Source organism: Bombyx mandarina, chromosome 24 (assembly GCF_030267445.1).
Source record: "Bombyx mandarina strain Sakado chromosome 24, ASM3026744v2".
NCBI lineage: Eukaryota > Metazoa > Arthropoda > Insecta > Lepidoptera > Bombycidae > Bombyx > Bombyx mandarina.
The window spans coordinates 123,651-144,286 of NC_143230.1; the positions used below are offsets into that span (position 1 = coordinate 123,651).

Consider the following 20,636-nt stretch of genomic DNA (forward strand, 5'->3'; position numbering starts at 1 on the left):
GCGCTTTATTTAATACATAATATACATACATGTGGCAACATGTTTGATGACATGTTCCGAGAATTTTTCCATCGAGCGTTTGCGTAGTTATGCAACTTAGTTTCGTGGTTGTAATATTTTACACCAACCAGTACGCGCGGTGGCGCACGACGTTGGAGCATATGCGGGTCTACAACGCCGGCCTTTTCATCGTAGCTATTTTCTCAGGGGTGGGTTACTGTTCACGCCGCTCATAGCGTTATTATCTAAGGATTAGCATGATGGCCGAGTCGCAGCAATTGCTTCACTAATATTGTTTCCCCGACCGCCTCGCGGGCCGCTCGAGAGACTTAGGTTTTAGCGATTCCTGTTAAAACAGCATTGTCCTTATTTTTAACGGACTTTTATTTTAACTCTACTAGGTACAAAATGTAGTAGCTCATTGCCCCGTATTTAGGTATTTTGCTTTATTGCAGATAAAGAAATTAAATATTAGCAAATAAGCATTTTTAAGCTATTGCATAGCTTCTATCGCGGTCCTTGAGCGCGGCGACTGAATCAAGAAATTCCGTAACGAAAATAACCTGACACCCCCACTACGCCTACTATATAGCTCGCGTTCAACACGTTCACACGCATCCCGACCGGCGCCCTCTTCTTCGACATCGCGAAGGCGTTCGACAAAGTCTGGCACAACGGTTTAATTTACAAACTGTACAACATGGGAGTGCCAGACAGACTCGTGCTCATCATACGAGACTTCTTGTCGAACCGTTCGTTTCGATATCGAGTAGAGGGAACTCGTTCTCGTCCCCGTCAACTGACTGCCGGAGTCCCGCAAGGCTCCGCGCTCTCCCCGTCATTATTTAGTTTGTATATCATGATATACCCCGGTCTCCGGAGACCCATCTAGCGCTCTTCGCCGATGACACGGCTATCTACTACTCGTGTAGGAAGATGTCGCTGCTTCATCGGCGACTCCAGATCGCAGTAGCCACCATGGGACATTAGTCGTCTTGAGGGTTGTAGTATAATGTCTTTCCAAACACAAATGGAGACTAAGAAAGTTTTTATTTAAGACGAATACAAAATATACAAAGAAGGAGAAAGTACACAAGAAATAGATAGTCCAAGCAACACAAGCAGGTACACGAAACAAAAAGCAATAATTAAAAGGCGTAGTACAGAAAGAATAACACTGGATGCGCGCTCGCAAGTCAGATTTCGACTGGTGGCGGTGGATCGGTAAAAATGCGACGACCGGTTCGTCTATGCACCGATGTACTCGCGAAATATTGTCGCCGCCGCTATACTGCAGTTATCGCCCGACTTTACTTGTGAATTTAATTTTGTTTAGTGAAAATAATGTTTTGTATGATTGTGAGATAAATGAATGTGTTGTTATAAAATAAAGTATGTATGTGTTGTTGTGTAGTGTAATTATAATAAAATATAAAATAAATAAATACATGTGAGTCACCCACAGTTCCGGAAGTGGCGAATTGCCATCAACCCCACGAAAAGCACAGCGGTGCTCTTCAAAAGGGATCGCCCTCCGAACACCACTTCGAGCATCCCACTCCGTAGTAGGCGCGCAAACACCTCCGCCGTTAGCCCCATCACTCTCTTTGGCCAGCCCATACCGTGGGCCTCGAAGGTCAAATATCTAGGCGTCACCCTCGACAGAGGGATGACATTCCGTCCCCATATAAAAACGGTACGCGACCGCGCCGCGTTTATTCTAGGACGACTCTACCCAATGCTTTGTAGTCGAAGCAAACTGTCCCTCCGTAATAAGGTAACTCTCTACAAAACTTGTATACGTCCCGTCATGACGTATGCAAGCGTAGTGTTTGCTCACGCAGCCCGCACACACTTGAAATCCCTTCAGGTTATTCAATTCCGATTCTGCAGGATAGCCGTCGGAGCGCCATGGTTCCTGAGGAACGTGGATCTCCACGATGACCTGGAGCTCGATTCAGTTAGTAAGTATCTGCAGTCGGCATCGCTGCGCCATTTTGAGAAGGCGGCACGACATGAGAACCCTCTCATCGTAGCCGCTGGAAACTACATACCCGACCCAGTAGACCGGATGGTAAACCGTCGACGTCGCCCAAAGCACGTCATTACGGATCCTCCTGATCTATTAACGGTGCTTTTAGGCACCACAAGCACCGGTCACTGTCCTCGTCGAACCCGTCGCTTGCGACGAAGGGCTCGACGAGCGAACTAACCCATAGACACAGCCCACTGAGTTTCTCGCCGGATCTTTTCAGTGGGTCGCGTTTCCGATCCGGTGGTAGATTCTGCGAAGCACTGCTCTTGCTAGGGTCAGTGTTAGCAACTCTCCGGTTGAGCCCCGCGAGCTCACCTACAAACGTTAGGGCGAAGCTGAAATAGCCTCTCAAGGCTATCAGCATAGGTAGGGAAAAAAAAAAATTCACACTTTGCGCTGGTGTAGAGTTTGTGAATAAGCGCGCGGCGTGACGTCGCACTGCATGAGCAACATGAAAAGTCTGCCCATATCTCTCTTACGCGGTCTAGCTTGTGAGTGTGAAGGGGACAGTTAATGTTTTGCTTTTGTTAATGTTTATAAATATAGCGTGGTTTTGTTTTTATTATTGTTTTAATATTAAATTATTATTGTGTAATTGTAATTGCATAAGTTGATAAAAAATGCTTTGCAATAGCTTTACCGCGGCAGTCCCTGAGTGCCACACGTCTCTTTATTGTGTTAATAAATAAATAAACAGTAAATTATTTACAATAGCGTTATGTGAGTAAGCACAGACGGGCGGTTCAAGTCCGCGAGGGTTCAGGTCCTGTGGCAGGATACTTTATTACGAAACAAATAAAAGCAGATTCGAAAGTACTTATTCATTATGCTAATTATTTTAATAGCATAAAGTGGTACATTACAATGAATGTTTCATATTTTTCCAAATGTAAATGAGACTGAACACCCGAGTGAGCTGTGGACGTCGACCGGGTGGTGTGACGTCACGCTGGGTGGTGTGACGTCATCCTTTCATTAATTTTCCAAAAAAAAGATAATTAAATCTTAACAATTATGCTCATCTTCGTCATCACGACCGAGACTCTTTCGCCTCGAGGCCGTATAAGACCTCAAGGATAGGACTAGGTAGTTCGTTCTAACCTCAAGTCATTAATTATTCTTATGTGCAATGTACGGAACATTTTGTTGAATAAAATATTTAGCAGATTTCGTCGGTACATTATGTCGAGAGCGTGCTCGTACTCCTCGAGGACTTGTTGAGGGTCGGCCATCAAATATTTCCAGACAAAATTTAGAAAGCAGCTTGAGGTTACAATATACAATGAAAAAAATGATTTGAAATTTATACAAACTTTTCATAGCTTTATTAAGAGACAGGTAAAAGTATAGACAATCAATCTATTATTCTATCGATTCTTTTCTAAGGCAGTAGGTGGGCCTGCCGACTGAATAGGTACAACACAACTAGTGTTCAAGGTTGTTATGTACTCACATATAGGTCGCGCAAACATAGCCCATAATTTAGTTTCCCTAAAGGTGATGTCCTCTTCGGTCCCTCCGGCTTTGGACACGACACGACACAACACCATAGGACACACGAAGGTAACGACATGTTTCCTTCGGTCAACATTACATGAGTCTTTCGCGTTTTGAATTTGTGGTCATCTAGGAACGCCCTAGGCTTGAGATCAGTTGACCAGCATATTGGGGCACTTGTGGTGGTCACCTCACGGTCGGAGTCTAGACCATACAACTGTTCCGTTGACCGCCACTCTAGGCTGCTGTGCTTGACACCGTTTGTTCTGTGCATCATACCATCTGGTCCTGGCAATAAGCCGTATGTTAGAGCGTTGCGATTTAGGAAATGAGGTAGATGAGATTTATGCTGCAATGGTCAGTAGAGTACAGTAGCGCTTAGATGTCAGGGGTCTCATTAACAGCGGACATATCGTTATAATCGCTATCTCTGAACTAAAACTCTAGTCTCCACTTCCCCCTTCAATCCCGAGTAGGTACTAGTTTGGATGGGCCGTGTAGAAGTTATAAGTTGTGAAATCATTTTGTAATTAATTTAAAGTAAATTTTAATTTATGCTAAGATACAGCAGGCCGTGTACAATCAAAGCTTCAACCGAATTAATTTAATATTAATATAATTGTTGTTGTATTCAAAATTCATTGTTACTGAAGGCTTTCACTTCAAAGAGCTTACAATTTCATATTCAAATTATAATATTTTATTTACATCGGAGAGATAGGCTTTAATGTTTATTTTTTTTAAATAGAGAAAAATGGCAGTGTCTTCATAAATTCTACGGTGTAATGTGTTAAAGTAATAAGCAAAAATATATTCTAAGACTCACACAGGATCATATTTTCGATTTTATTGTGCATTCCACGGGCTTCATAGGAGTCACTCACATAATTCTGACGAAGCACATCAATCGTTGTTGTTCTGGACCGTTTATTCACAAATAAAATAAGGTACCTATTTATCCAATTTTGCATGCAGTATTATTGATTTCAATTTGAAATGCCAATAAAAATGAGAACCACATACATAGATTAACAATAAATGTGTATTGGTTTAAGTGATTTTGACTTAAAAGTAAGAAACAAAAGAATTTCAAAGTTGCACGTGTGTCAATCTAATTTATTTCCATAGACAATGGAATAGGTATACATAAAATGTAAGGACGTACTCATATATTGAGATTGATCGAACCTATTAAGTCCTCTTCAAGCTACTATTACTGATGTTCTGACTCAACTCCCTCTGCTCGGCTTCGTAATTCTAACGCGGTTAGTATAGGAGGGGCTTGCGGTGCCGCACGAGCTGATACTACCGTTATACCCTTCGACTGATTCCCGCTGAGTAGAAGATTAAACTGGGCTTCATTTATATCTCAAACACTCCAGCTCATATGGAAGCTCTGTACAGTACCCGGCGATAAATATTGCACATCGACCGTGGGAAAGAGACGGTTAATTTTTGCTTTGTAGAGCGTTATATCTGTCGCACATTACCTAATTGACATTTAATCTTCTTAGATACGGGATCTTTGGTGTTTCATCGCACACAGGTAACGTTCTACAACAATTACAAAATTAGACGACTGTCTCTTTCTAAATATCGATGTGCAATATTTATTGCCGGGTACTGTAGTTTGTTGTACAATCTCCTACAACATCAACAACTTTTAAGTCATGAAAAAAAAAAGAAATGAAATGCTAACGAGACTGGATTGTCTAATGAGACGAAATTTACAAAGAAACGAAAATGAAAGAAAGCTGCGCACTCCTCCGCAGGGAGGGAGCGAGGGAGGAAGGCAGGGGACCTCAACAAAGCGAACGATTAAGACAATTTCGGTTCACGATTTATTTGTAGTCTTCGTTTCAGATTCGTTAATGAGCTATTCTTTTTATGGGAATTTTATTTTATAATGGCCTTTGTGGATAACTGACTCGCACTTTGTTCATTCATTTGCGGGGGATTTCACTTTTCGTGATGATAAAAAATTCAGGTAATTAATGAAAATTGAGATGTTTATATTTTAGCTGTCATTTTAGAAATTCTTCGATTTGGACCCTATGAAGAAATAAATGCTGGGAAGTATTCCATAACTGGAATCAGCTTCGATATATTTACAAGAGCTGCAGAAAATTTTGGTTAGCAAATAGCAAATACAATCTATCTATAGCAAATACAAAATAAAATGTAAACGTATATAATTTTATCATACCTAGTATAGATTAGATTTACAACATAAAAACTAACGGTTAACAAAGATAATCACTGGAAAAATGATGTAGGGCAATAGCAGTTCTCGAGTGTGACACGTGAACGTATTACACATTCAGTCCTACTGCGAGTACATAATATAATGATTCGGGGCTTTTCCTTAAGATACATATATAAAAAAATTGGTGTAGGAACACAAAATAACACATTTGAAAATAGGGTTGTGTTCGCCAAATACTAAACGTAACTCGGACTTCTGAGATCATTATCTCGATGAAGCTTGGCGCATAAATCGTGTGGACCATGGGCAATTAATACGCCAGTTTTCATGCCACTGTCGAGCAAGGATCACGGATTGGAAGAGTAGTTTATCAACGAAACCATATTTTGTGTAGCAGGGTCTTACCATAAGTTTACGTTTGTTTAATGTGTAGTGATGTATTCAGGAAAGCTTCACATAAAAATAGCTTGTATTGCATTTCTCTACTTTACAGAGAGTAGAAGAGTTCAATTTATATTCAGAGCTACACGTCGGCTAACACCTAGTCACTATGAAAATTTCAGCTCCAACAAATCCCCGGCTTTACCGCTCTACGCCGTAGCACCCGTAGCATGTCTACGTTATCTTCGTAGCACAAATTCGTAGAATTATTATAAGAGTAATTTTGGTATGTAGGGCTACCTACGTACTGACTGGGACACTCGCTGTGTGTCTAGGGTTGATCACATATGAGTTTATAATGTTTGGTTTTTATTTAAAATAACGTTTTTCTATTGTAATTTGTTTATTATATTTTACGTGTCACCTTAAATAAAAAATCGGCTATTGACTATTGAAGTAACCTAATCCATAGGTATAAATAAACACAAAGAATGAATGAATGAAGAGGAATTCATTAATCTTTTATTGTCTGTGTCTTCTTCAACCCGTGTCCACCCAATGCTGAGTGTAGGTCTCTTCGAATGCACCTCATTCTCTTCGGTCTCTTGCCTTTCGCATCTAGTCCGTACCAACCACTTTGACCATATCACAGGTCTATACCATTGTGAGGTTTATTGGGAGATGAAGGAAGAGGTGTGTGTGTTGGTTGTTTGTTGCGTGTTGTCCTCCGGAAACCTCATCGGAGCGGTCACTGAAACACTACGTATAATTACATGCTTATTCGCGTCAGCGACCGCGGTGGATCGCTGCACGTTGACCACTGACTGACTAACGTATGTTGCTCATTACTATAAATGCATAGTAAGCTAAGCGGGGCGGGGTATCATTCCCCTACACCATCATCATTATTTATCATCTTTGTCTGTGTAACCAAAATTAAAGCACTATGCGCAAAATCAAGTGTACAGTGCCATATTAGTTTGATAAATAAATAAATGTATTAAATAAAATAGTTCATTTATCGAACACGCCATGTAACACACAACTGCCACACAACATGGAATTTCAATTTTTAACAACACACCTTTTATATTGTGTATACTCCAAATTCAATTCGAAGAGTGTTGCAATTGTCTTCTCAACATTACATATATTCGTAAAACAGCATTAAGTCAACGTTTGCAGTTTACGTATTGAGATGATAAAATTCAATTTGCGGTGTTTGTGGTCTAGTGATATCAGCTCATAGATAGAATTTCCCAATTGTGAATATTTAATACAAAAATAATAAAAAATTACAGAATAAGCAACACTGAGTCGTTGTAATGCTAGTACAAATTGAGAATAATAAAAATAACTCGGAAGCTATAAATTAACGCTTCGGAAAACAGTCCTGATTTTTCAAAGGAAATGTTTCAAAGAGAATGGGAGCTACTAAACATCAAATAATCGGTTCCTTTGTGACGAATGTTCTCGAATGTTTTGATGTTGCTCGCTGTGTTTCTAGAACAATGTCAGTACACGCGTGAAGCCTTACGGTCCATTTGTTGCTGATCGACGTACACAGGAATGTGTAAAGCGATTCCTTTAAGCGTAACCGCGTATTTCATTGTTCTCACGTATGTTTGGGCAATCTCATATTTCTCTCGAATTCTGTACATTATCCATTTACAGTTTTTTTTTATTTTCCTAACTTATACCCTTTGCTACCTTATATTCCCTTTTTATGGATTTCTAACACATTCAGTCACGTCTATTAACGTCTATTAATACGTCTATTAACCCCAGTTGGGTTCTCAGCTTCATAATAATAATAATAATAATAATAATAATACAACAACAGACGTGTCAAAATTTGCAAAATTCAAATTTATTTAATTTTACCAAAATTTATAGAAAAAATACAAATAATTAAATTTTAAAAATGTAAAAACAAAAAGAAAAAGTTAAAAATTGGATACAAAAATTAAAACAAAAACTTTAAAGAAAACTGCAATGTGACACGTCCATGTCGACGACAACTGCACTAAGGAAAAACCCAAGTCGACGGTGTAGACAGGTGACCTGTGGCGCACAAAAAACATCACCATGTATTCCGTCGTGTTCGTCGGATGGCTCTCCAAGTCCGACGAGAATTGAAAGTTTATCCAGCGACGAAACACAGCCGTCCCCTGCGCCGCCAAGACCTGTGCGCCGGGGCCGCCCACCATTGGCACGCTTGGGATCAACGAGGCGAAATGCCCCGTCTACGGTCCCCGCTACCAGTGGTGTAGTGCGCTCTCGCATGCGTTGGAACGAAAATATAAATATGAATGTCATGCGAGCGTACTATGAGGCTACGGAGGGAGAAACCAACCTTTCTGCGTATCGCTCAAAAATGTTCTATGTGTTTCAGACATTGTGCCCGACCGTGAATGTTTCGACACAACGACTGTCAGATCAGGTGAGGGCTATCCAGCGGCTTAGGCTGTTGGACCAGTCTCTTCTGGATCGACTACGCTACGAAGCGCTACCTGTTCCCATCGAACCACAAGAAAACCAAGTGGTAACTGACACCGTCGCCCCAATAATACAACACGATGAGGAAATTCAAGAACAGGTTTGTGCAAGTAACCAGGACTATGAGCGTTTGAGTAGTGCTTTGGAGGATTCTATTCAAGAATATAGGTTAGTCTCTGCCTACTCTAGACCACGATTACCACGTTTGCCTATGCATAGACGTAATGTTTCGCCTGTAGGGGCCCTGGACTCTATTCTAAAACCCTATTTAGAATCAAGTACGGATCTAATTGATACGCACTCACTTCTGTACTGCGGTGCGGTAGCGGTTTGTCGTGTAGCTGAGGTTAAGTCTCCAAATTTAACCCAGACAGCCTATCGACCCCCTACTAAATGGCACAATGGCAGTGTAGAATTGAGAAGCGAATTGATAGGGCCAGGATTCTTATAGCAAAGCTTATGTGCTTCCAGAAAGGAAATACTCGTCCTCGGGTTATGTGTTTCGTCGATCAGGCCTTTGCCGGAACTGAAATAAGATCAAACGAATACATGACCTGTATTATTGAGCGCATAGACTTCTGGAAGCAAAAAGTTTATGCTTGGGCAAGCCGTATTCGTCGGTATCGTCTAAGATCTGAGCGATACCATTTGAATAGAGTTTTCCAAAGAGATCAAAGAAGTGTATACAGAAACTGGGAGTCGTCTCAATCCCAAGTGACCGATGAGCCATATAATGTCAACGAAGAGGACATGTCAACATTTTGGAATAATATTTGGTCGATACCCATTAGTCACTCTGAAGGGGAATGGATACAAACTGTCAGGCGGGAATGTGAATCGTATAAAGAGATGGATCCAATAACAATTTCCGCTGTTGATGTTTCTCGTGTAGTACGTTCGATGCCAAATTGGAAAAGTCCGGGACCGGACGGACTGCACAGTTACTGGATCAAGTGGATCCGAAGTTCACATGAACGCCTGGCAGCTCAATTCCAACAGGCCATTGAGTTGGGATCACTCCCAGATTTCATGACATCTGGTATCACTTATTTGATTTATAAATTTGGCAATACCTCGGATCCCAAGAATTACAGACCAATTACATGCTTACCTACCATCTATAAGCTACTTACATCCATTTTGAGAATCAAAATTCAAAATCACATTTTTAATAATAACATCTTATCACCTAATCAGAATGGACGTAAGGCAGGGTCTCGAGGTACAAAAGATTTGCTACTCATTGACATGACCATTACTCAACAAGTTCGGCGGGGTAAGAGGAACGTTCATATGGCTTGGATTGATTATAAGAAAGCGTATGACTCTGTGCCTCATACATGGCTAATGAGAGTTTTAGAGCTATATAAAATAAATCCCATACTATGCTCCTTTCTTAACTCATGCATGGGTCAATGGTCTACGTTTCTTAGTCAACCAGGTCAAATGACTTCTTCTGCTGCCCCGAATTTAATAAGGATTAAGCGGGGTATCTTTCAGGGCGACAGTCCGAGTCCTTTGTGGTTTTGTTTGGCGCTTAATCCTTTAAGTACATTACTTAAAGATTCAACGCTAGGCTACCGACTTCGCAGAGGAGCTGAGGCTATATCACATCTCTTGTTCATGGATGATCTCAAATTATTTGCTTCCAAAAAACCAGACTTAATGAGTTTACTTAAAATAACCGACAGTCTTAGTAAAGCCATTGGGATGGAATTTGGTGTTGATAAATGTGCGTTCATAGATGTACAGAGAGGTAAAGTTGTAAGCTCAGATTGCTTACTACCTAACCATAGTGTGGTCCTCAAGTCTCTTTGTGAATCGGAAACTTACAAGTACCTTGGTGTGTTTGAAGTGCTGAATATTGTTGACGCAGATATGAAACAATCGTTTAGAGATCGGTTTTTTGGTCGTCTTATAAAGGTCTTAAAAAGCCATTTATCAGGCGGAAACAAAATCCGAGCGTTTAATGGTTGGGTCATGCCTATGTTAACATATTCCTTTGGCATACTAAGGTGGACGCAATCAGAGCTGGACGTACTGGACAGAAAAGTCAGGCGATTGTTAGCGGCATACAGAATGCATCATCCACATTCGTCTGTAATGAGGTTGTATATTCCTCGGAAATGTGGGGGTCGTGGTATTTTGAATGCCAAGGATCTACATAACCGAGAGATATACAACCTTAGGGAATATTTCCTTAAGATGAACGTGAATATGTATCGGGATGTCGTTGCAGTCGATAAGGGGCTAACTCCGCTATCCTTAGCTAACGGGAATTGGAAGAGGCTGAAGGTAGAAAGTATTTCAGATCGCATAACCGTATGGAGGAGCAAGGAGTTACACGGTAGGTTCTACCGGGCTCTCACAGGGCCTGATGTAGACCAATTAGCTTCCGTGGCCTGGTTACGATTCAGTAACCTCTTTGGGGAAACTGAAGGTTTTATCTTTGCAATTATGGACGAAGTTATCATGACGAAAAACTACCGGAAATATATACTAAAGGATGGGACGGTCGACATTTGTCGGGCATGCCACCGTCCGGGAGAGTCTATTAGACATATTGTTTCTGGCTGTTCTCGGTTTGCTAACGGCGAGTACTTGCATAGACATAACCAAGTGGCTAGGATTATCCATCAACAACTTGCTCTGAAATATGGTTTTCTTGATTCTGCTGTACCTTATTACCAATACCAACCTCAACCAGTTCTTGATAATGGTCATGTTACGCTCTACTGGGACCAATCTATTATCACGGATAGGTATATTGTTGCCAATAAACCTGATATTGTGATAATAGATCGATCTGCGCGTCGAGCAGTGTTGGTTGATGTCACCATTCCTCATGACGAGAACCTCGTGAAGGCAAAAAGGGCAAATTAATAAAATATTTAGACCTGGCCCACGAGACTACCGCCATGTGGCATGTTGAATCAACCATCATTGTTCCAATAGTTGTATCGGTACATGGCTTGATAGCGAAAAGTTTCGATCAACATCTTAAGAAACTTTCGTTATCCAGCTGGGTTAAGGGCCTAATACAGAAAGCAGTTATCCTCGATACTGCACGCATTGTGAGGAGGTTTCTCACTCTGGAGTCCTAACCACTGGTGGCTTGTGTCGTAGACACCGCCATCAGCGGCAATCTATTTTTATATAGTGTTTTTTAAAAATTGCATTTTTAATATCTTTATTAAAAAATATTATGTAATTAATTAGATTTTAAATAAATATAAATAAATAATAATAAGAATAAACATTTATTCCAAACACAAATTAAGTACAAAAAATAAATAAAAAGATAACAAAAATAACGAGGCTTGGAAACGGTTACCAGCTCAGCAATGCCTAACAGTATCGAGACAATCGGTACTGCGGCGCTGATCTTCCGCCGGCACCTGCGGAGTGACGCGCACACCAGCATCAGACCGACCAATACACAACATTGTAAAATATATTAAAAAATAAAAAGAACATGAATAATAAAAAATTAAAAAAACAGTTATGAAAAGGACAACAAAATGACATTATTAAATTAATTAAATAAAAATTGCAGTTGCAAAGCACAATTAATTATAGTACGGAGTAATTATATTTGATATTTCCGAATTTTTCTTGTATATTTAAAAGATATACTTTTAAATTTGTTTTAAAGGACCTTAGCGTTCTCTGGTGCCGGATAGGTGGAGGAATATTGTTCCAACATTTAGAAGCCAAGTAGCGGAAGCTGCCTCTAAAAGCAGCAGAGCAGTGTCGAGGAGTCGCAAACACTTGGGAGCGTTGTCGCGATTGCCTACCGCCATCTCCTAAATAAGTCAACTTAAGATACAAATAATTCGGCGTTTGCAATTTTACGACTCCAAATAATAAACAAGCAAAAACAAGCTTCATCCTATCTTTAAAATAAAAAAATGCTCTATATAAGTTCATCAGAAAAACTGTAAACAGAAGTAACGAGCCAACGTCGAACCTGTGATTTGGGATACGCTATATACGCTAGGTACGCGTGATACCATTACGAGCCGCGACCGACACTCTGAAATAAATAAATAACAGTTTTGTAATCTAATAGCTATCTTGGAAACGATTCATCGTGAATGCTTAATTGAATCTGTCCCTTGTAGGATCAAACGGAGAATAAATCGTCTCCGTCCAATATTTATTGAAGAAATTTCATTAAATTGCTTTAAAATAGTTGTGACGATAATTTGATTCAATTGGAAATTTCAATGAATTTGTCAATCTCAACGGAGCTTCGCGAGAAATATATTGTTACTGCGAATTCACACTGGTCCAGTAACTGGCGACAGCAGTACCAGAGATTAGAAGACTTCGAGATGTAAGTATCCGGAGATTTCTAAGACATCAAGATCACATCTCCTGCGAGGGCAATGTACAAGTAACACTCTGTCGTGCTGACATCTAGCAATTTATTTATCAGGAGTCACTGGGTCCAGTTAAATTTACTTTTTAATTATCGTTAAAAATAATAATAATAATAATATCAGTTGAACGGAATATTTGAAATGTATTCAACTGATAATTATTTTTAATAAATGTATCTTTTTTATTTGATTGGTTTTGTTTATTTTAAGTATGTTTCAATGATACTATGTACACATATGGACTTGTTGTTGTCTGAAATAAAATAAATCATTCATTTATTCATTCATTCATTCATTCATTCAATAAGGCACACCGCGGCAGCACGGCCCCGCTGGCGACCAGCTGACGCCCGACACTGGATCGGTGCACAGCTTTAGTATAAATAATAATACTGTTACGTTATTCGTTACTTTTGAGCAATATTTTGGGTTTTCTTTACAACCCTTCTTAGTGCAGATTTTTGATATAATATATTTGCCATCAAAGGCATCATCCGCATACTGTGGATGGTGAGTGGTTATTATCATTGGTGCGGTCTATAACTCCGTAGAGTAGTGAGCTATACTTCAAATGAGCTCTTGTGGTTACAGATTAGGGAGTCGAGTAGTCCTGTACACGTATCTATATTTTAGTTTCATTGTAGTGTGTAGTGATATTAGTTAAAGCCTCATTGGTTTCCAAAGTGAACATCTGAACGGACCAGCTGAGCGTCGGGTCAAAGGTCTAAATATATAATCCGATACACAGGCCTCGTAACAAAGTCAACATCCCGCGAGGAGGTCCGAGGGGTGACCTCGCGACTACTGAGGACTCGACTCTTGTTCGGGCAAAGCGCTACTGCAAACAGACGGATATTTGCTATAGTCAATATACTTATTCGACACACACAATTGTTTATTGGAATACTTATAAATCACGGAAGGTTATCACAATAGAGTGCCGCTAGAAGAGATCGTTGGGAAGGAAGGTGCCTCTAATGCCTACGTCACCAAAGGTATCCACATGTCCTGTACGAGAAATGGTCCAGCTTTACTAACTACTACTAACTATAGAGTTGCAAACACCTCACAATTTAGATTTAAAAGCGCTCTACTGACAAAGTAATAATAATCTGACGGTGTGCAAGACGATGGTCACCACCCACCTGGTGTTGAGTAGAAGTTGTAATGGGTGTCCCCACTGAACACACCGGAATACTGGATGACAGAAATAAACAAGGTAATAAGACTTCCTCGCCTGGGCACGGTACGCACTATCACCAGTAATACAGGTTCAAACAAAAAAGAATTAAGTTTGACCAGGAGCACACTGTACATTCGTACAATAGAAAATATTATTTACCGAGAATATCATAATTTAATACATAAATAGTTCGTGTTATTTTGATCGCGATTATATAGTTTCGTTATCAAGTTTTACAGCGCCTGGCGTTATCAGTGTGACGGGAACGTAAGGAGTCTGAGGAGATGCGGGGAGGGGCGCGGGGGATACCGGCTTCGCGTGAGGAATTTCGATATCGTATCTCCAAGACTTGGCGCCATTAAGACAATGTTTTTTAATCTTACTGCTCAGAGAAATAAGACCAAGTGAAGTTTCATCAAGCTGATGCCACCAGTTTTGACTATTACTGCTATGGAGGGAGGCGTATTCCGGTGGAATTGGGATTTCAATCTGATGTCTCAAGCCGATCGTTATTATGTATTTAGCGTACGGAATGAAACGCTTCAGTTGTGGAGACTTGTCCACCGCTCGTCGTGAGTTAATGGTGCTCAATCAGAAACTCTAACATCCACTTCTGATATCCAAATCGAAGGTCATATCGAATCATGCAGATATACATGATTCGATATGGCTTTAACTATGCCAATGAAAAACTGCTAACACAGCCCAGTTATTTTCTCAATTATCTTGAAGCTGTTTGGTGAAATTCGCAAACCAACATCAAGTAAATAGCATTCCTATTTGTTAGCCGTTAAAAAACATTTTACTTCCAAACCGCCAAACTCGTTTCACGTAAATCGAAGACAAACAAAATAAGACGTTAACACAAACAGTTTTAGGTTCATTTCTCAAAGCTTTACCAAGCTAGCGATAAGCTACAAAACACCGAAGTTATTCGAAACTTTTCCGGCTTCCGTTCAATTTGTTTCTGTACGTAGTTACGTATTTTTGAGGCGTGAATCAGCGTCCTGCCGAATTAAAAACTTTATTTTTCGGTTATTTGTCTGAGAATTTGCAAATTGGAGTTAGCCGAAATGAATTGGTTATTTAAATCGAGGGGCGAAAGTGCTCTTGTTTCATCAATTTTGTTTGATGGAAGACCACAGCGGGAAGGTTTTTAAAGCTTAAAGTTTAGCCGAGCGAATTTGTGATACGTAAATATTTAGGAAATATTGACTTTTCTATTGTGCCAAAAGCCAATCAAAACGAAAACTGCTGCTAGTGCTGGTAAATCTGAGTACTTTAACTTAAAACCATAGTTAGCGTTAGGGGTGTCATCAGTTCCACTTTCTGCTTCTGAGGTAACGATTTTACAAAGCAGCAGATGCACGAAAACGAAATGTGTTAAAACTATAAGTACATATATTATCATCTGAATATTATTAGTGCCTTGTAAAAGATGCTTGGGAACCGTTCCTCTGAGGACACCAGTTGTGGTTCATAGGTCCACGCGACACTCATATGTATCTTCGAAAAAGCATTTACTTATATGCATATTTTGTGAAGTTGAAAAGCAGGGAGCCACTGTTGTATTTGGCTTGCATTGCGTGCTCATCAAATTTGATCTTAGTTTTGCAAAGTAAATTGTTAATGTCGAGTAGATGCTTATACCTCAGTCGATGTTAAGTGGTTACAAAATGATAACGCCCAACTCTAGACGTTAGATGTCTACAAACTGGCTCTAACCATTTCGTTTATTTACAGATCTCCCCTTCGCCAGAACAGACTGGAGCTCAGAAAGCTCCTCTTCCCCCGCGTCCCCTTCACCTGAACTGGACGCGGAGCTAGTCCGAGACGCACCCCTCTACCCCCCACTCCGCGACACTAACGAAATTGAACTCCCTTACAACGACGTAGAAACCAGTATCGAAAAAGACCTAGTCACCCCCGATGAGATTGAACGCGTAACCAAGGTACAAAACGAAGAGAACGGAGAAAGAGATAAGAGAAGTACCGGACAGGAGTGGGACAGAACTAAGGTAAGTTTAAATAAGGATGATTTAATTGCTACATCGTATTTTGATCTTTCTAGTCGTATTTTTGTAAATGGCAGAGATGGTCCACATCTAGTGGCCACTGCGACAACGAGAGAGTAATGACTTTATGTAGAGCAGGAATAAATTCCAATGCACTTGATGTATCGACTTCTTGTCTTAAAGCAAGCGACGACGTGTACTTTATGCCCTCTGACAGCTCCAGTTATTTGAAATTTTCTAAACTAGTGTTCTTGCTGGCATTTTGAAGATTTCCGTCTTTAGTGCAAAGTTTAAGCTGTACTATACATTTTCATAACATCAAAATCGTATATTACAATATTGTTACGCGCTGGGGTTCGGGATAAATAAAATTTAACCAAAGTCAACTTAAAAACTTTATGCAACACTTAAAACACTTAAACACTTAAAAACACTCAACAAACACTTTAAAACTCCCAATTCGCTTGTTCCGCTTCGCTTCAGGTGATCCGTTCGCTGTTTCGCTTCGAGTAGTTCCGATTAATGACTCACTGCGTGCCATCTCTACAACGCTTTTATAGCCGATACCCCATCCCTAGAATTATCGAGAATATTCCACACTTATCTAGTCGCAGTTCCGGCTATCTCACAATAGATGGCGCTGTAATTCGTCGTAATGGTAGTCGTCGTGGCCTAACGGATGAGACGTCCGGTGTATTCGTGTTGAAGCGATGCACCGGTGTTCGAATCCCGCAGGCGGGTACCAATTTTTCTAATGAAATACGTACTCAACAAATGTTGACGATTGACTTCCACGGTGAAGGAATAACATCGTGTAATAAAAATGAAACCCGCAAAATTATAATTTGCGTAATTACTGGTGGTAGGACCTCTTGTGAGTCCGCGCGGGTGGGTACCACCGCCCTGCCTATTTCTGCCGTGAAGCAGTAATGCGTTTCGGTTTGAAGGGTGGGGCAGCCGTTGTAACTATACTTGAGACCTTAGAACTTGTATCTCAAGGTGGGTGGCGCATTTACGTTGTGGATGTCTATGGGCTCCAGTAACCACTTAACACCAGGTGGGCTGTGAGCTCGTCCACCCATCTAAGCAATAAAAAAAAAAAAAAAAAAATTCTCGAGCATTCTGCATCCTTCGATATTCGTTCGACTATTCGGCGATAGATGGCGCTACTCTTACCGGCGTAACAATAGTAATTGATACCAATTGATATTCTTCGGGTAGACTACGAGTCGTCGTGTTAAAACTGGGGACACGATTCTAAACATCCGCGGTGCTGTCCGGGACGCCATCGGAGACGCCGGAGCTGCCCCCGGGCCGCGGGCTTCATCCCGACTGGACACGTTCGTCATACGCCCGGCGCAACAACACCGGCCGCCCATGCACGACCAGCCTAGAGTACAACCTTCGACCAGTCAAGTAAGAATAATCTGTATATATAAAAACAAACAAATCTTTCCTCTTTACAATATTAGCATAGATTACTTTATTATATCATCAATAGTTTTCGCAGCGCACGCGATGTAAAGAATATTTTAGGTGTTTTTTTTACACCTTTGGTTACATTATTGAAGTTTCAGTAAGGATCCCTAACTTTTTTCAAGAAATATTATATATAGCCTATGTCACTCGGAAATACTGTAGCTCCTAAACAGTAAAAGAATTTTTCAAATCGGTTCAGTAGTTTCGGAGCCTATTCAAAACAAACAAACAAACAAACAAATCTTTCCTCTTTATAATATTAGTATACTTATCGATGTATTGCTGTTCGTTAGTCTCGCTAAAGCTCGAGAACGGCTGGAGCGATTTGGCTAATTTTGGTCTTGAATTATTTGTGTTAGTCCAGAGAAGGTCCAGAGAAGAAGGTAGATAAATATGAAAATGCTTGGAATTAAATAAAAATAACAATTTTGTTTTCCCTTTGATGTGTCCCCCGTCGGACGGATTCCTTTTGTTTGTTTTAAGTTTATTTTATACAAAAGCTTAGGTCTTTTATTTATCGATTGAGGCACTACGAAGTCTGCCGGGTCAGCTAGTATGTTATATAAATTAACTCACGGGTACCACCGCCCTGCCTATTTCTGCCGTGAAACAGTTATGCATTTCGATTTGAAGGGTGGGGAAGTCATTGTACTCTAAAAACTAAGACTTTGAACTCATGTCTCAAGGTGGGTGGCGGCATTTACGTTGTTGATGTCCATGGGCTCCCTTAATACCAGCTGAGACCTGAGCTCGTCCATCTCAGCAATAAAAAAACAACATGTTATAAAAGTCGATTTGAGAAAGATCCAGTTAAGTGGTAAGTCTCATGGAAGTGCTGGTACCCCTGCAGGTACCGAAGTATGACCGGGAGTTAGTGGTGGAGGCCCACGCCCGCGCCGCGATACCGTGCGACCTCCTGAACGTCACCAGCGTGAGGTGGTACAAGGATAACGAGGTGAGGATCTTTGTTCGTTGCGTGGGATGAGCTGATTGCGGTAGGCAGCGGCTTGGCTCTGCCCCTGGCATTGCTGAAGTCCATGGCCGACGGTAACCTCTCACCATCAGGTGGGCCGTATGCTCGTCTGCCGACAAGGGCAATAAAAAAAAGTCGAGTCCTCACGGGCTCATACTATTTATTTCTTTAACCTGTATTTATTAATTTAAAACATTTTATGACATTTACATAGGTAGCCATAAATAAATTCATAGTTGAAGAGAATATACCTCTTTTTATAACATTTATCTACAAACTTTCAATCTATATATTAATACGTGAAGCAAAAACTTTGTACCCCTTTTTATGAAAGTTGCGCGGACGGAGGAGTATGAAATTTCCCGCACTTATAGAGAATATAGAGAAGCTGTGCAGAATGTAAATATATATATTTTTAAATTATGCATAAAAACGGATAAATCATAATCTGTTTAGCGACATACTTGCATGAATTATATATACATTGGTACATAAATAAAACATTTTGAAGTCGTCGTGGCCTAAAGGATAAGATGTCCGGTGTATTCGTATCTAGCGATGCACCGGTGTTCGAATCCCGCAGGCGGGTACCAATTTTTCTAATGAAATATGTACATACTTAACAAATGTTCACGATTGACTTCCACGGTGAAGGAATAACATCGTGTAATAAAAGTCAAACCCGCAAAATTCTAATTTGCGTAATCACTGGTGGTAGGACCTCTTGTGAGTCCGCACGGGTAGGTACCACTGCCCTGCCTATTTCTGCCGTGAAGCAGTAATGCGTTTCGGTTTGAAGGGTGGGGTAGCCGTTGTAACTATACTGAGACCTTAGAACTTATATCTCAAGGTGGGTGGCGCATTTACGTTGTAGATGTCTATGGGCTCCAGTAACCACTTAACACCAGGTGGGCTGTAAGCTCGTCCACCCATCTAAGCAATAAAAAAATATTAAAAAAAAAACACTTTAAATCAATAAAAAAAACATTACACACACTACCATCTATTTGACACTCACACGCATATATACTTTGTTTATTGTCAAACTTTTATTATTTAAAGTCTGTGGTAAAATTGAGAATAGATTAGTATGTATTGTTTCTCTTTAATATTATTTGTCTATAGTGTAGTCTTGGCAAAATCTGTGATTATAGAAGTAGTATTTGACAATAGGACCATAATAATGTTCAAACTTATAATTTCAATTAAATATAGTCGAATTTCGACTACTGCGGGACCACTAGTAACAATAAATGTACCGATCCTAGTCTGAAGGCGTAAATAAATATATGGCTATTTCCACCAGCAAATGAACCTGCCCTCATCGAGCGGTGGGGGAGAAGCAATATGGAAGGAAGCCGACACAGCCGTGGTAGGACGAGCCACACGAGGAGACGCCGGCAACTGGCGCTGTGCTGGAGTTGACAAAGCTGGCAAGACTATTGCTGGGAAACCAACCAGGCTGCTCATCTATGGTATGACTTAGATGTAATGTCTAAGAGTAGGCAGCGGAATTTACATTGTAATAACCACCTATCATCACATGGACCTTGAGTTTATCGAATAAAAAGAATCTAGAATTCTCCACGTAGAGTCCCAAAACAGTCTTAACCGATCTTGTTGTGAGTCCGCACGGGTAGGCATCGCCGACTTGTCTATTACTTCCGCGAAACAATAATACAGATGGGACAACCGTTACCGCATACCCTTGTGACTTCAACCTCATGTCATGAGGTGGGCGACGGAATTTACACAGTCTGTTGTATATGTGCTCTCGTAACCATTTAACAAAAAGTAAGATGTAAGTTAATTCCTAGACAATAGAAATAAAATAAAATGTCTGCTGAACCCGAAATTTTGCCGAGCCGCTTCCGACAAGACAGAAAAGTTCTCCGTCCGATGGATCATTCCACAGTTAGCGGAGCCTGGGCCACAGCTGCCGCCATCAATACCGCATTACGCACATTATTGTGTCGTCGACGG

The 20,636-nt window shown here is 40.5% G+C and overlaps 1 protein-coding gene across 2 annotated transcripts in view; it reads left to right on the plus strand.

Annotated features, from left to right (window-relative positions):
* Positions 1-20,636, plus strand: part of LOC114248650 (uncharacterized) — a 73,622-nt gene that overhangs the window by 44,215 nt on the left and 8,771 nt on the right. For both annotated transcript variants that reach the window (XM_089737842.1, XM_089737841.1), the window contains exons 3-6: positions 15,930-16,204; positions 17,423-17,617; positions 18,531-18,635; positions 19,960-20,128. In XM_089737842.1, the coding sequence (XP_089593968.1) occupies positions 15,930-16,204; positions 17,423-17,617; positions 18,531-18,635; positions 19,960-20,128 (744 nt within the window). The remainder of the gene's footprint in view (positions 1-15,929; positions 16,205-17,422; positions 17,618-18,530; positions 18,636-19,959; positions 20,129-20,636) is intronic.